This window comes from Rhinolophus ferrumequinum, chromosome 8 (assembly GCF_004115265.2).
Source record: "Rhinolophus ferrumequinum isolate MPI-CBG mRhiFer1 chromosome 8, mRhiFer1_v1.p, whole genome shotgun sequence".
In the NCBI taxonomy this organism is placed as follows: Eukaryota; Metazoa; Chordata; class Mammalia; order Chiroptera; family Rhinolophidae; genus Rhinolophus; species Rhinolophus ferrumequinum.
Window position 1 is genome coordinate 37,761,229 of NC_046291.1, and position 16,879 is coordinate 37,778,107.

Genomic DNA, 16,879 nt, shown 5'->3' on the forward strand with positions numbered 1-16,879 from the left:
AGTAATTAGGTCAAAGGCTATAATTTCACTTACTTTACACGCTCAGATTTGTATGTTGGTATTTGCTGTGGGACAACTGCCGAGCCTCTGGGTTGCCCGTAGGCCTAGGCAAAAGTCAGTTGATGCCACTGGACTCCTGGCCAATTTTAGCTTACGTCCTGTTTTCATACAGCCTGAGAGCTAAGGATGGTTTTTATATTTTTAAAGCATTGTAAAGCAGAGGACTCTACCCTCTGAAGGGGTTCTGGGCCTAGGAACCTTCAAGTGGCCCCAATGGATCCAGGTCACTCCACAAAACCTCCCAACAGGGCAGTGGTCAGAACAGGCCCTGAAGTATCTTTGACCTAGAGCACGGGTCAGTACATTTTTTCTATAGATGGCCAGATGGTTAAGAAATTTTGGCTTTGCAGGTCACATGTTCTCTGTCACTACCATGTTTCCCCGAAAATAAGACCTAGCCGGACAGTCAGCTCTAATGCGTCTTTTGGAGCAAAAATTAATATAAGACCTCGTCTTATATTTCAGTCTTATATAATATAAGACCGGGTGTTATATTAATTTTTGCTCCAAAAGACGCATTAGAGCTGACTGTCTGGCTAGGTCTTATTTTTGGGGAAACACGGTCCTACTCAATTCTGCCATGGTATCACTAACACAGCCACAAACAAGTGCAAAAGAAACGAGTGTGGTTTGTAGTAATAAAATTTTATTTACATGAACTTTGTATTATTTCATATGTGTATGTATTTCATACAATTTTTTGTATTTCCTATACTTAGTATTTCATATAATTTTTACATGTCACAAAACAGTCTTATCTTTTTTATCTTTCTTTTTAACAATGCTTTAAAAATATAAAAACCATTCTTAGCTCTCAGGCTGTATGAAAACAGGAGGTAAGCTAAAATTGGCCAGTGGGCCATAGTTTGCTGACCCTACAACCAAGCCTTGGCAGAAAGGACTCAGAACTCAGTCCCCCAAGGTGAACCCTGGGAGAATGGGTGGCCAGAGCTCAGAATCTTTCAATCATTATGGGGCAGCCTGAAGGATGGTTACTGGGAAGTTATGGAAGACGCTGCTGGGCTGGGGGTGCTGAGATCTGGCAGGACTCACAGGCGGGGAGGCAACAGTTGTGAGACAGCCTTTGGGACTACAGCTTCCCTCACAAACAGAGGGCAGGAGGATATTGAAATCATGTACAGAATTATTTCAAGGACTTCCTGCTCAGAGAACAAAGCTCTTGAAAAGAAAGCCGGTTAGAAGGAAGCAGCCAAGACATGGTCACAAGGGCCCCAGCTTGGCCCCATAATATTTATTCTTTCGACCCGACTGTTTACAGAATCGGCAGGAGATGAGGAGCTCTCCCATGCAGCGTGAGCCTACAGACATCGTCCTTTGTGAAGAACCTGAAAACCCCAAATAAATAAGGCTCACTTCTTTTAAACTCACCTTCCAACCCCGGATATAAGACTGAATTACCAAGGCAGAACTCTTTATCTGTTGATACCTCTTTTGTTGCTGTAGGATGAAAGGGGAAGATATTATTAGCAGCTCTGTTTATATATCTGGAATACATATACTGCAAGGATTGAGAAAGAGTATCTGCTCACTTAGGGCAATTAACCCTTGATCACCCATATTCCTTCTGGAAATCAATATGGAAACAAACCAAAATATTAAACAATCTAAAATTACTACAGGCATACCGTTTTATTGTGCTTTGCTTTATTGTACTTTGCAGATGCTGTGTTTACATCAACACTGAGGCAAGACCTTCAACCAGCAAAAAGATTGTAACGTGCTGAAGACCCAGATGATGCTTATTTTTTAAGTAAAATGAGAACCTCCCAAGACTCTAGGCTACACTTTGGAAGATCAGAGGAAAGAGAGGGTGATGTTATCAACACATGAGCAGCAGAAAGAGAATACCAGAGAAAAAGGCAAAAAGAACAATGGGAACTTCTCTGGGGCTCAGTTTCCACATCTGTCAATTGAGGAGGTGGAAAATATCTAAGACTCCTCACAGAGTAATATGCCAGAGCTGCAGAAACATACTTTTCCTATAATATCTGACCAACACTTCTGACATCCATTTGGTACCTCCATGTTTTCTTTTTTAATCTCTAAATCACTTGAAAATAACTTCATCTCACTTTAAAACTGATCTCAAGGAACCATGAAATATCACAGAATATGGATTTTAAAAGAATCAGTAACTGAAAATGGGCATTCAGAAAAATATTTGAGTTATTATTTGGTTGAGGGAAAATATTGAGTTTAATTAATCACTGGCTTGGATAACATGTTAGTTAACTGGTTGGGGTATTTAGTTCAAATTCTAAAACAGATATAACACTAGTGCAAAATTCATACCTTCTCTAAAAACTAAGCTATTATTTGTTTTCATTCTACAAATTATAAATAATATTGCTCGTAACTCTGATCATCATGATTTAATGATACACATGGTGACTTTTTGTTTATCTGGTGATACAAAATCACTTGCTATTCTTGGTTCTTTGCTTTGGCTGTTTCTTCTCATCCTTCTGATGAAATGGCCCCTTCCAGAAGACCTTCCTTAACTATCCTATTTAAAGTTATATCCTGGCTTCCCATTATTCTTTATCTCAGTTTTCTATTTCCCTCTTAGCACTTACCACAATCAGTAACTGTTCCAATTACTTAGTTGTTGAAATGCATATTGTCCTGCACTAAATATAAATTGTGTGAGGTCAGAAATTAGGTTGTCTTGTTCACTTTGCTATCCCCAGACCCTGAATAGGTGTTTTCAAATTATTTGTCGAATTCAAGATAGATGAATTCAGTATACTTCCAAATTGGATGTTCTTAATGATCTCAAAATGAGAAATGATAAAAAGGACTCCTTGAGGACTGATTATTTATTGGTCTTCCCTTTCTCAGGCAAACAGAAAATAGAGCATCATGAATCTGCAGAAGAGCCAAGTACCATTGTCATGTGCAGCCAGGCTAGGTGACAACAGTCCCCTGTGCCTTTGCAGAATACATATCAATAAATTTATCATTAACGTGGCTGGACTGGTTCATATTTTAACACTTCTATTGTTGGTTATACTCTTAACTAGAGGAAGCAATTTGAAAGATACTCTAATTTTAAAGACCAAGCAATTATTCTTTAGCTTAGTCACTTAAGAATCTCACTAATTTCTAAAACTTGGAAATAAACACTAAAATCTATTACATGAGAACAGGTCAGCATAAATTATGTCCTGATAACACAGTGCCTCATACCAAAACTCCCTATAGCTGAAAAAGAGAAAGAATATTATAAAAGAGATTTGACTGCAAATTGAATTCATTTTCCAACTCATTCTAGTGAAAAAGCATTTGGAAGCAGTGTTCTCACTAAAATTCATTTTGTGAGAATACAACCCAAGTTCAAGCTAGTCTAGAGATAAACCTTCGGGATGCCCTCAAATCTGTGGTATGCCTCTGAAGAAACGTATAATAAAGGGAGAAAGGAAAATCCAAAAAGAAATTCCATATCAATTAAGTAGACATACTTTATTTACTGAATCTTTTCCCATAATTAATAGGGCCAAATGTCAGAGAACCAAAGAAAATCTAACCCTTCAACCAAACCGCAAATTCTACTAAATATGGCATTAGCTTTCTGGAATTAGAGCCATTTTCAGTGTTGCTACAATAAATGGAGAACAACCAAGTATTTTGGAAAACTGACCCTACCATAGTCAAAGGGTTTAAGGACCTTCAGTCTGATGACCAAATTCAAGATGCAGATTTCCCATGATATCTATATCAGTGGAAGACAGTGTGGAATACTGAACTCGAGCCCTAAAGTTGTCCTGGATTCAAATCCCATCTCTGCCACTTGGCAGCTGTGTGACTGTGGGCAAGTTACATAACAATTCATGCCTTAGTTTTCTTATCTCTAAAAAAGGAACCATAAGAGCACCCATTTCATAAGACTGTTGGGAGAATTAAATATGTAAAAATGACATTCACAGTAAGTACATAGCAAATGTTTGCAAGTGAGCATTGCTATCTCAGATTTAAAAAGATGAGAACTTACAGAGTATCTCCTGTACCAGGCAGCAATCACAATTTGGCTTTTTCTCATTAGCAGGAAGTGTGTGCGGCATTTCCACCCCCGATAAATCTTCTGAATGAGAGTGGCCAAGTCCTCGAGCCTTTGCTTCCTCAGGTCTTCTAATTTGAATAACTAATAAGAAATGATAGGAGGGTTTCTCAAAATTCCACCAATTACTCATGGCATACAAGAAAGACATTCTGAGGAGGAAGAATGTCATGAGGTTGGCGTCAACCACAATGAGAAAAAATATGAGTAACTGTCTTAATTATAGATAATCTGGGCAATAGCCCACACGAAAACTATTTTGATGAATTCATATAAAATCCACAATTTAGATTTTGTGATTCAGCACTTATGACAAATCAGAGAAGAGCTGAACTAAGCTTAGGTTCACCTTCACACTGTGTTTCCCCGAAAATAAGACCTAGCCAGACAATCAGCTCTAATGCATCTTTTGGAGCAAAAATTAATATAAGACCCAGTCTTATATTATATAAGACACGGTATGATATTATATTATATTATATTATATTATATTATACCCGATCTTGTATATTATACTATATGTGATGTTATGTTATGTTGTGTTATGCTATATTATATTATATTATATATTATATTATATTAGACCCAGTCTTATATTACAGTAAAATATGACTGGTCTTATATTAATTTTTGCTCCAAAAGACACATTAGAGCTGATTGTCTGGCTAGGTCTTACTTTTGGGGAAACACCGTATAAGGATGCAATTATTAATGAAAGGGAGACCCTTTCATTACTACTTCATTCTAGTTTATTCATTTATAAAAAGACTCTCTTGGAGTTCTGCTGAGTAGAATTTTAACTTTTAAAGTTTTACTGAGTAGAATTTTAACTTTTAAAGTTTTAATTTGAGTGCCTTCATGTACCTCTCTAAATAATAGGGTTATCTTTCCTTCAATTATTGTGTAATTCAGATAGTACAAAGACAGACTGAATTTACCTCCAATTCCTATGAATTAGGGAGGTTTTACTGTTTTATGAACAGTTTCTTTTTGATTTCTTTCTTGTACAACTTATCAAAGACTTCAATGTTTCATAAAAAATACACATGTTCTTCCATTACCCCTTAGTTGCCCATCCTCTCTTGGACATTTGCAAATAAATCAGAGAATGTGGCTTTCTTGGTAGCATCTCAGGTAATGTTACAAACATCGTTAAGAACTTGCCTATATGATTATAATATAAGTTCACAGTGTAAAGGTTTCGATTACATACTGTTCTTGGGTTTCGGATGAATATCTTTGATCTACCAAAAGAGTATTCTTCCACAGGAATCTCTAATTCATTAAACAGAACCTCCACACCAGCCCTATAAAAATCAACAAAAACAATGAGTTTTCTGAGTTACAAAAATAGTTTATCTTATCTTAAATCATGATATCAGGTTCTCAGTGGTACCAAAAGATAGCTTCACTTCCAAGTGCAACTGTTCTTTCAGTAAGTATCCTTTTATCAAAGAATTATTAAGACTGAATTCCACAAATTAGACCAAATCCAGTAAATGCTAAGAGTAAATGTGGGTTCCGAAATGACATATTCTAAGAAAAATGTATTAAAGCCAATTTCTTGATTTCATTAGCAGAGGAAATACTTGTATCAAGTATTCCCTTAACTAATCAGGGCCAGGAGGGTATACAAGAAACTCAGATCTATTTTGAACTCACCTATTTAATTCTTAAAAACATTTTAAACATTGTTCCTGCCCCTCAGACTGTGTGCAGAGCTTGAGAAATAGGCTAAATGCCAGACCAATGGGGGTGCAATGAAACATGGGCTTTAGATGGTGGAAGCAAGGCCTGGACTTGGCTCTGACCTCTCTCCATCCTGGACCCTGGTTTCAACATGAGTCTTTAAACTTCACTTTACCACACCAACCTGTGGATTAAGTGCCAGGCAGGGGGTGACTACATGTTCAATGTATTGTGGCACATGTTAAGCATAATACCCTGGAAATTAGCAGTGGGAACTGAAACAGTACCCGGATCTTACATTATTTGGGTATTCAATTATGCATCGGAGACCACACCATGTGTCTGGAGTTTATCTTCTTGTAACACAGGGTGAGTATCTAATACTGCTGATGTTTCTGTGAAAGGCCAGGTCCAGTGAGAACGTGAAGGTAACACCAGCATAGTGAAATAAAAAAACCCCAAGTTCCTGGCTAGACCCATAAAATTGGCATGTTGGCTTTCCTGGAGTAGTCAGGAGAGCTTCTACAGCCAGCAGAAAAGGCGTCCTTCTGCAGAAGGAAAGCAGAAGGAAGGTCACTACACAGGCAAGGCCTGATTTCTCTTGGGCAGCGACCCACCCGCCAGCACACAAGTTCTCTCAATATGTGGAGAGCTCACAGAGGCTGCTCCATGGGATGGGCCTGCAGTGATTCAGCCCTCAGTCTGGGACTAGATGGCTGAGTATAATTCTGGGCAGATCAGCTGAAAGCCATATGGCCCCAAGTCCTGTCATATGCCCCAATCCAGCTTTCCCAGCAACAACACTGACACTTTGGACCCTATCTCCTTCTGTATCTAGTTCTCAATTGGTGCACACCTGGGCAAAGAGTGGGACCCTCACCGCTACCCACTGACTCTGGGGTTAATTCCCCGGGGGTGGGGTGGGGGATGAAAAGCTGAGAGAAAAGCAAAAACCTGACAGCAGTGATTCAAGATGCCTCTAAGTTTTTACCCTTCTATGATTCTACACAAATATACTTACCAGTTACAAATCCCCTCCTAACTTGACTTGTTTTAAAAATTCTATTAACATGCAAGTTCCAAATGTGGATTTGATAAGCCCTGTTTTGACCTTAAAGAAAATTAAGACTTCTATAATTAATCAAGAATTAGCACAAAATGGTATTCTGATGGAAGAGGGTGAGAGATTAAATATAATTTTTCATAGAATTTCTTCGCTTAACAGCATATATTTAAAAAAACAGAACAAAAAAACATGTTATTTGGATGCTTGAAAACTTCATTATTACATATGACCAATGCATTTCTTACCTTGCTGGTCCTTTCCAATGAGGCCATGTTTGTTTACAAAGCATTTTGTATCTTTCTAGGCAAGGTTCATAGGCCTGCCTGAAGGCGTAGCCTGCCCTCCTCACTCGGACATTCTCCAAAAGACCCAGGTACCTGATCTGATGACATACTAGAGCCTCATTGAAGATGTGTGCTGCCTTTTTATCATTCGGTTTGATACATCTAAAAGAGTACAAAGATTTTAGGCATTAAACTCTGTTTCTTACGGGTATCACTTGTCCAGGTTTTACAAAGTATCATATATAATTATTTTTGTGGTGAGATATTTATTATTCTTGAGAAACCTAGTCATTCCTTTTGAAATTATTTCAAATTGTTTTACAAAAACCTAAATTAACACAACACTACATACAGAAACCCCAATAACATGGAAGAATATCACTCATTTTTTGTTGAATGAAAGAAGTCTGACATAAAAGAATACATATTTTATGATTCTATTTATATGAAGTTCAAGCAAAGTTAATCTATGGTTAGAAATCAGTATTGCTGTTACCTCTGGGAAGAGGTAGGGGTAGAGATCAACAGGGAAGAGGCACAAGGGAACCTTCTGTAATGATGGAAATATTTTATATCTTGGTCTGGATGGGGTTACACAGGTGTATACATAAAAATTCAGTAAGCTGTATAATTAAGATTCATGCACTTTACTGTACTATATGTATATTACATACCTAAATAAAAAGGTTAAAATCACTGCTGTCTCCTTATATCCCTGTATCTCCCTCCTTTGCTGCCTCAGAGAAGACTGTATTTCCCAGCCTCCTTTGCAAGCAGGTGTGGCCATGTGACAAAAATTCTGGCCACTAGGCTCAGAGCAAAAGTAATGTATGACACTTCTGGATGAGTCCTTAAAAGGATAGGGACTTGCCCTCCCTTTGCTCTTCTGCTAACTGCTCCTGGGAATTTTGACATGGTAGAGAACCATCTTTGACCACGTGAATGAGGGAAACTCCCTGGAAACTGCAAAGCCACAAAATAGAAAGAGCTGCTCTATTAGCCCTAGAGTCTTCACACTTAGAAGTTACATAAGAAATAAATGTCAATCTTGTTTAAGCCATAGTTATTTTTGGATCTTGTCCCAACAATCTCTATATCCTAATACATTGTTAAATATTGATGGTTGTTTGCCTAGCTACAACTGTCAAATAAATTCTACATACATATATAATAAGTGGACAATTAAATCTTACCTAGTTTGGCCTTAATGTTTTATATGCTTTTCCTTTTATGTTCATAAAAATAATGTCCACTCTTTGGCTTAAGGATAGACAAACAGATGAACGGAACAGACTAATGAGTTTAGACCTAAACTCTACACATACACTCAATTGATTTTCAGTAAAAGCCTCAGGCAAACGAATAAAAAAATGGAGATTTTTTTTTTTTAATATAAGGTGCTGGAATAACAGAATAATTATAGACCTTAATATGAAACCTGAAACTTTCAAGATGGTAAAAAACTATGATAAAATATTCGCAATCTTGGAGTTTATTAATACTTCTTAGAAACACATTAAAACCACTAAAAGGAAAGGGGAGCTAAGGAACTTTTCGGGGTAATGGAATGAATGTTCTGTCTTGACGTACATGGTGGTTACCTAAGTGTACACAATGGTGAAAAAAATAATTGAGCCATTCACCTAGGATCTGTGCATATCATTTCATGTAAATTATACCTTAATAGAAGTTTTTTTAATTAAAAAAAAAAAGGACATCCATTCAATTGAGAGTAAGAAAAGCAACTGATCATAGTTTCCTGGATTATCTTCTTTTGAAACTAAGATTTTTACCTAGTACATGTTCTAACTTGATTGTAATCAAACCAGGGGATTCTGCCTATGTATATTTGAAATTAATATAATATTAGGTAAACAAGCCAAATACAAAAGTTTTCCTCACCCTAGTTTCTTCATAACTGAATTTGCAAAGACAACTATAGAATGTGTGGGTGTGTATGATGCTATTATGAAATCTGACTTGTTAGACACACACCTTATATTGTCTAGTTCACCAAATACACACATAGCCTTAATCCTAGTTGGTCTTTACTGAATTTGAAGATCTAAGAAGCCCTAGAAGCAGAAAAAAAGAGACGAGACACTTTTTAAGGAGTCCTTTCTATTACTTCGAAAAAAATTCACACTGTTTTAGAAATCATTGCGTTCTCTGGGCCCATAAGTCTCATAGGAAAGAAAGAGGCACATATTTCCTAACACCAGAATTATACTAAAGCCTCATTTGCTTCAGTGCTTTAAGTTAATATAACAAGAATCGGAAATGAATCCAACAAAAGTTTTATGTAACACCTTGACAAAAAAAAATTCCCATTTGTTTCTTGTCATTTAAAAAAATATGTATATTTTGCGAACTCCTATGTGCCAATAACCCAGTTTCATTAAGTATTTACTCCTATCCCCTGCCACACTTTTCCTGCCTTTTAAAAATTCCTTATTTTGGGAGCGGGGGGAAGGAGCACTGGAATATTTTTTAAGCAAACCCAAAATACCATATTATTTGACCTTGAAGTACTTTAGTTATCCTCTGTTTGTGCTACACTCAGATTTAAGATCATTTTACACACAGAAAAATGATCTTCCTTGAGAGTGCCTTCACATTCGAACAGTCAAAATTTTTGTGCCAGAAATACCTAATGTAGTTTGGATTCTTGGTCTGCAGGTTTTTCATCAGAGTGGCCACAGAGGACTTGAACTGTGAGCCGGCTGTAGGAGGCCTTTTCAGGTTGATCTTGGCAGGGTTCCCTTCGGGGAACAAAGACTTGATAAGGGTGTGGCCAGCTTTCCACATGGCTTGGGACAGGTCTCGATAGAGAAGGTCATTGTTTTTGTCAACAAATCCTTCCACCTGGTACAGCACCTATGAGCAACACACGAGACTCAGTGACTGACATACTGCAAGCTAGAACATCAAACGGCTGTTAAAGACATTCCAGGACTATCTATATTGCAGCCTCTTCTTTTTCCATCAAATCCCCAACACATTAGTCACACTGTAATACTAAATTAGCCTCCAAGTTTAAATTCCATCTGTGTAAATCACAGAAGAGTTCGAAATAAATTCTATTACCCTTCAGGATCAGCAAGAATAAACTCCAAAAATGTTAGCATAACATTTTCAAAGGATTTTCTGTTTTTTTGGTGTTTGAGCAAATTTTTGAGGTTTTACTTTTAAGTTCATATGTGCCAGTTCTAGTCTGTTTAAAAGTAGACAGGGGGAAATAAAGGAAAGATTAGCACTGAATTTTCAAAGACATCCCAAGCTAGCAGCAAAATTAACCAGAAAAGTATGTTTTAATAATATAGACTAATGAAAAAAATAATGAAATATAAAGTTCCAAAATTGTGAAATTAAAGGTAATTTAGAGACTATATACTTATTTCATTTTTACTAAATATAAATACACAGTTGAGAATTTTTTCCCTTTTAAGTTTGCAACCTTATTTATAAGAAAAGAGGTATTAGCTCCAATCCATAAACTTTTAGGATTCTAAAAAATTAATCAATTGTCAAAATTCTTTTTAACATTGTCTTTATATATTAAGTAACATAAAGTTAATTCTCCCAAACATTTAGCAAATGAATAAGTGCTTTTGTAAAAAAAAAAAAGTAGATATTTTCTCCAGTCATTTCAAAATCTCCATCTAAGAATTTACTATTTTTGCTTAAATGGTCTGTGCTTTTAAAACTGTATTGTAAGTCTTTAGTACCTCAAAATTTTTATTGGCAAATCCCCTTTATTAGTGTTGATAGATCTTTTTTATAGGATAGCTTAGAGATTGAAAATAGTAAAATCAATTTTTTAAAATACATTCAAACTCTTTTATCAAGTTCACTGGCTTTCCTTTCAGCTATGAGTATTAACAAGATTTTGCTTAACATGGTCCAGATCCTATTTCTATTGAACCTTAATTGATTCTACTATTTAAAAAAACTTTTTTTTTCTTTTTTTCAGTTACAATTGACATTCAATGTATTCGTTTCAGGTATAACACATAGTGGTTAGACATTTACATAACTTATGTAGTGATCCTCCCATAAGTCTAGCATCCACCAATACATAATATAGTATTATTGCCTATATTCCCTTGATTCTACGATTTTAGCAGCTCGGTTTATCCTCACAAGTTGGCAATGGTAGAATGGCATCTCTGAGGCACAGTTTCCTAGAAGGCATAACACTGCAGGACCAAATGGGTGCTCACAACTCCCTCATACCTTGCCAGCGTAATGCTGAATTCTGAAACAGCTGTGAGGCAGGGACGTGTCATTTAGGAACCGAGAGCACTTGCTCATCCTGCTCTCAAAGTGCTGGTGGGTGGCACAGACTTGGTTCAGCTTTTCTAAGAAGGTCTCATCGGTAACTGTGCCAGGCCTCAAGCACTCTTCATCCAGCATGGCCAGGATTCCATTCGTGTTCTAGGAGAACAGTAATAAAAAGATTTCCTTCCTTCCTCACTGTATTGTTTTAATAGTTATTCCTAATTACAGCATCAAACACAATCGACTTAGTCACAAGAAAATTCCGTTCAGTTCCAACAAAAAGCTGAGAATCAAAACAAATAACAAAAAGCCACAGAACTCAGCCCTTTTCCAAAGTGTCCCAGGTGTGCGTGTGTGGGAAGCGGGACCACTGTACTGATCTCTCCCACCTCCTGATCTGCTCCCCTGACAGAATAGGACTTAGGAGTCACCTCAGCCACCTTAGCTGGTTAATTGCTGAAACTCATATTGTTAAAAAAAAAGGCAAGTTAGACCTCAAAGATTCAAAACCAAATCTGAAAGTCAGAAATTAATGAGACAATATAGTCTATAACATGTGGTCATAAATCACAAAGCACGGTTTTCCAAGGCCATTATTTGGTTCATAGCTTGAGAAGGAAATTGGTTTCAGATGTTCTTGTGTTCAAAATAAAGTTTACTTTCTAGGAAAAAAAAATGTGATTTGGGATGCTACTTTTAACAACCAATACAATCAAGCTGTGTCTCAAATGTATCTGTTTAGAATAAAATTCCTCCATATAAAATTTCTAAATGAATGTTAAACATGAGTGACAATTTGTTTGCTATTCAGACCCTGTGATCATATTTATCCCAGGAATAGTCAGGCCCATTAAACTGAATCAAAATTCAAGAATCTTCTACTTTTCTAAATAAAGGCTGCTGTTCCTTCAATTGCCCTTATGGGCCCACGTGTCTCCATTCCAAAGAGAACAATCTACTGTACTGACCATCAACCCCACCCACTTCCACCAGGGCAAAGTCCTCTCCCCTTCTCTGCACAAGGCCATAACATCCTCTGACCAGAATTTATTCGTTCCACACAAAACCAAGGGGAAGTGTGGACTCTCAGGAATCAAGTGTGTTCATAACAGCTCCAGAATAAACATTATTGTTAGGTGATACTGGAAGGAAACATTTCCTTTAAGTACTCAAGCTCTTACTTGAACATAAGTTTCTTACATCTTATATGCAAGGGGATTTTTGGCTGAGATAATCTAGTTAAATTAAGGGTATGACCACTGTTCTTTGTTTCCTTTCTTAAAGGGAAATAATTAAGTGCAACGTTATATTTATGAAGGGAAAAATGCTAGTCGTAACTTCTAAAAGTTAAATTTCCCCCAGGATATTCCCTGGGTCATGAAATTTACCAGAAAAAAAATTCTCAGAAAAATCTACTGATTTTCTGGATTTTACACTGGAGTTTTGAGTTAAGTAGAATATTAGTGTTCACATTCCAACACTGTTCAGATTTTTCAAAAAAAAGTTTACTTTTTAATTGAAAATAGTAATGCTTTAGAATATTGTTTTTAATGTTCAATTTAATCAAAAATACAGATTTCAAGAATTTCTTGAATACTGAGAGAAAAATATCTTGTTTAACTACATAATTTCCAAAAGGACATGTTAAAGATGAATAGAAAGTGATTTTTCTGGACATCTGGAGACTGTAACTGCATTCCTGAAACATAGCACTCACCTACCACTGACAGCTAAAGACTATAGGATCACAAAGTTTACTCATTGTTTCAAATTACTGTTAACAAGGCCAGAGTTGTCAATAATCCTAAAGCACATGAATCAGTTTTCCTGCAATCAATTCAAATACAGTAAACTAGAGAATATGACGTAGAAATAAAAATCTTAGATTGAGAAAGCTTACTAAAAATTATACATTTTCACATTTTAAGTCTTTTCACACACATACTCATATACTTGGGTCACCTGATAAATCTCATGGCCCATGGCCACCTGCAGTCACACATGCAATGTCCCCACATTCGTTTTCTGAACCAGTGCTAGGTCTACACCTGAACCATTCTTGGGGTTCTACCTGAGGTTCTCCTCCCTTTATCCTTCTTTATCTTAACTTGAATAGCATGTTTTTAAAAATTTTTAATAAAAATCTGTCCAGCTTTACTGAGATATAACTGACATACAACCTTAAGTTTAAGGTGTACAATCAATTTGTTGATCTGATGCACATATTACAAAATGATTACAAACGTGGCTATAGCAGTTAGCTAACATTTCTATCACTAATAAAACTACCATTTCTCTCTTGTGAGACCATTCGAGATCTCCGCTCTTAGCAACTTTCAATACAGTATTTTTAACTGTAGTCACCACGCTATATATTACATCACCAGAACTTAACCCTCTTATATAAAACTGGAAGTTTATAGCCTTTAACCCATGTTCCCTATTTCCCCATCCTCCTCAGACCCTGGCAACCACCAACCTACTGTTTCTATGAGTTTGGCTTTTTTCAGATTCCACATATTAGTACATCATATAGCATTTGTCTTTCTCTGTCTCGCTTGTCTCACTTAACATAATGCCCTCAAGGTCTGTCCATGTTGTTGTAAATGGCAGGATTTCCTTCTTTCTTACTGCTGAATAATATTCATGTATTTATATCACATCTTCTTTAATCACTCATCTGTAGATGAAGATTTAGGTTGTTTCAATATCTTGGCTATTGTGCATAACGCTGCAACGAACATGGGATTGCAGATATCTCTTCAGGATCCCGATTCCATTTCCTTTGGAGAAATACCCAGAAATGGAATTGCTGCATCTTATGATTGTTCTATTTTTAATTTTTTGAGGAAACTCCATAGTGTTTTCCATAGCCGTTGCACCAATTGACGTTCCCAGCAACAATGCACAAGGGTTCCCTTTTATCCATGCCCTTGACAAAAATTATCTTTTTGATAATAACCATTGATTGAACAGTATGTTAAGAGGTTGCTCGAGTTTTCGAAATGAAATGGATATTTTGATTTGGCAAAAATCTTTATGACTGCTCTGAGCCTCTTCCGATCAGTGTTCACATTCCCAGGAGCTGTGGACGGACGGACCTGGGCTCCCGACACAGAGGAAAGACAGGTGTGTCTAAGGGCATGGCATGTAAATACCATGGCATGTGAACATCATGAATGGGCTCTGTGACATGGCAACGGGATGAGCATAGGGGAATCCAGGCTAAGTATCCAAATGTCCAGCTGTCTATGAACGTGTTCAAGAACTGTGTATGATCCCTTAGGACTATAATAAAGCCTCCAGAACTCTGCAGTTCCCTAAAGAAAAGTGTTAAAATAGTGAGAACACTAAAGCTTCACATTGAAGGCAGTGAGATCATTCGTAAGTAGTGAATTATATGACTAAGAAATTCTTTAGAAAACTGTACCCAATACTCACATTTTCTATTAGGTCACAAATGATAGCATTATTGAAGTAGTCAATGTGAGTCCATTCTATGTCCTGAAAAACAAAACAGAACAAATCAAATTCCATACGATGATGCCAAAATACAACCGTCCATAAAATAGCCTTTGCCCATCTTACTACTGGATGTCACTTGCTCTCTCAATATTTCCTGTATAAACTCAGTGTTGCAAATGTCCTCTAATGGTTCCCAAAACTTTCTTAGGGCAGCAGTCCACCACTGACATGATCTGATTGAAACAAATGCCCTTGACCTCTTCCGAGACGGCCTCCCATTCCACTCTCCCATCTGTGGCTATTTCCCATGCACTTGATTGGCCCTGGGCCAAACATTTACTCAACAGGCCGTTTGGTCAATATTACTCTGTGTATATTTACAATGTTTATAAGGAAATAAGTCAGAACTTGATCCTAAGACTCTATGGCCTAGATTTTTCTGTTCTTAATTTGTAATCACAAGGAAAAAATTAATTTTAGAGTCAATCCCATGTTGTAGGGCAGCTAACTATTTCACGTATAAAAACGATTAACTATTTCATGTGTAAAAACAGTACAGTGCTAAGACAAAATACTTTCAACGAAAGGAAAGATACAAGAACCTATCCACTGGTTGTAATGCTAGTTACAAAGGCAAATCTGTGAGGCCACCTGAAATCATTCTGTATCTGCTTATACTCTGCCCATAAGTGTAAACATTTATTTTTCTTCTAAGGGGAAAAAAAATTAATTCCTACTGCAAGCTAGAGATATTCTATATACTCTTAAAAGTGTTTTAGACAATCGTACAAACTGTTTTAATTTACAGACCAAAGTTGGGGCATTTTCTTTATGATAATAGGAAGACAATTAATCTGCCTTTTAGGATATTTATATTACCAAAAGGTGTCAGACAAATATAAAAATTTCTAAAGTATAATGGTCATTCTAAAAGAAAAACAAAATATTTATGATTTAGCTTTCAAGTAAATGGGTTATTTTACTATGTCACTGGGGAAAACAATCACATTAGAAAAACCTACATTGAGAAACCAAAAAAAGAGAGGATTCGGTGTTCTTAATGACTTAACGTGACACTATAAAAAAATGAAGAAAAATATGTAATATCACTACTAAAATATTAAGGCAAATAAAGAAAAGAAACAAAAATGAAAATAAATTTCCCTTTTTTGAAACAAACAATTTTATACTTAGGAAAAGATTGGCTATTTAAAAAACGAAAGGGTGACCACCAAGTATGCGTTTTAAAATTAAGGATGAAAGGGTTTGGTAAACATTAGTTCTGATTATTTTTAAATTACATTAAGTGAGACTAGTAGGTAGTACTAGTACAATACCCAGTATATAGTAAGCACTCAACAAATATTACCTATTTTTATTATAAATTTTTAGGAACTCAATGCTTTCCAAGATTGAACAAAGTCTAAAAATATCTTCAAATTTATATATAGCAGTATTGACTTTTTTGGTGTACAGTTCTCCAAGTTGTGGCAAATGTATAGTGTCATGTAACTACCACCACAATCAGCCCCCCAAATCCCCTCGTGCTGCCCCTCTGCAGTTATATTCTTTCATGACCCCTACCCCCTGGAAACCATGGATCTCTGTCTTTATTGCTTTGCCTCTATTGCTTTGCATTTTCTAAAAGACAATATGTAAGTACAATCATACAATATGTAGCCTTTTGAGACTGACTTCTTTCATTTAGCGTAACACATTTGAGCTTCATTCATATAACTGTGTGTATCTTTTTATTCTGCGTAGTGTGCCCTTGTATGAATGTACCACAACTATTTGTCCATTCCTCTGAGACTACTGTCTTAACACATGATTATTTCACATCATTGCACTAGAATCCAGTAAGACTCGAGTTGGTCAAGGTCAACTGATATTTATTGAGCACCTACTGTGTGCCATGATTGTTCAGAGCACTAGCAGTACAGAAGCAAAGAAATC

At 36.4% G+C, this 16,879-nt stretch overlaps 1 protein-coding gene across 4 annotated transcripts in view; it reads right to left on the minus strand.

Moving 5' to 3' along the window:
• The window catches only part of MYO1B (myosin IB), a 171,668-nt gene that overhangs the window by 27,114 nt on the left and 127,675 nt on the right, over positions 1–16,879 (minus strand). For all 4 annotated transcript variants that reach the window (XM_033112280.1, XM_033112276.1, XM_033112279.1 and 1 more), the window contains exons 15-21: positions 14,900–14,962; positions 11,414–11,614; positions 9,828–10,054; positions 7,139–7,339; positions 5,352–5,445; positions 4,073–4,222; positions 1,450–1,518 (exon numbers count right to left, since the gene is read on the minus strand). In XM_033112280.1, the coding sequence (XP_032968171.1) occupies positions 1,450–1,518; positions 4,073–4,222; positions 5,352–5,445; positions 7,139–7,339; positions 9,828–10,054; positions 11,414–11,614; positions 14,900–14,962 (1,005 nt within the window). The remainder of the gene's footprint in view (positions 1–1,449; positions 1,519–4,072; positions 4,223–5,351; positions 5,446–7,138; positions 7,340–9,827; positions 10,055–11,413; positions 11,615–14,899; positions 14,963–16,879) is intronic.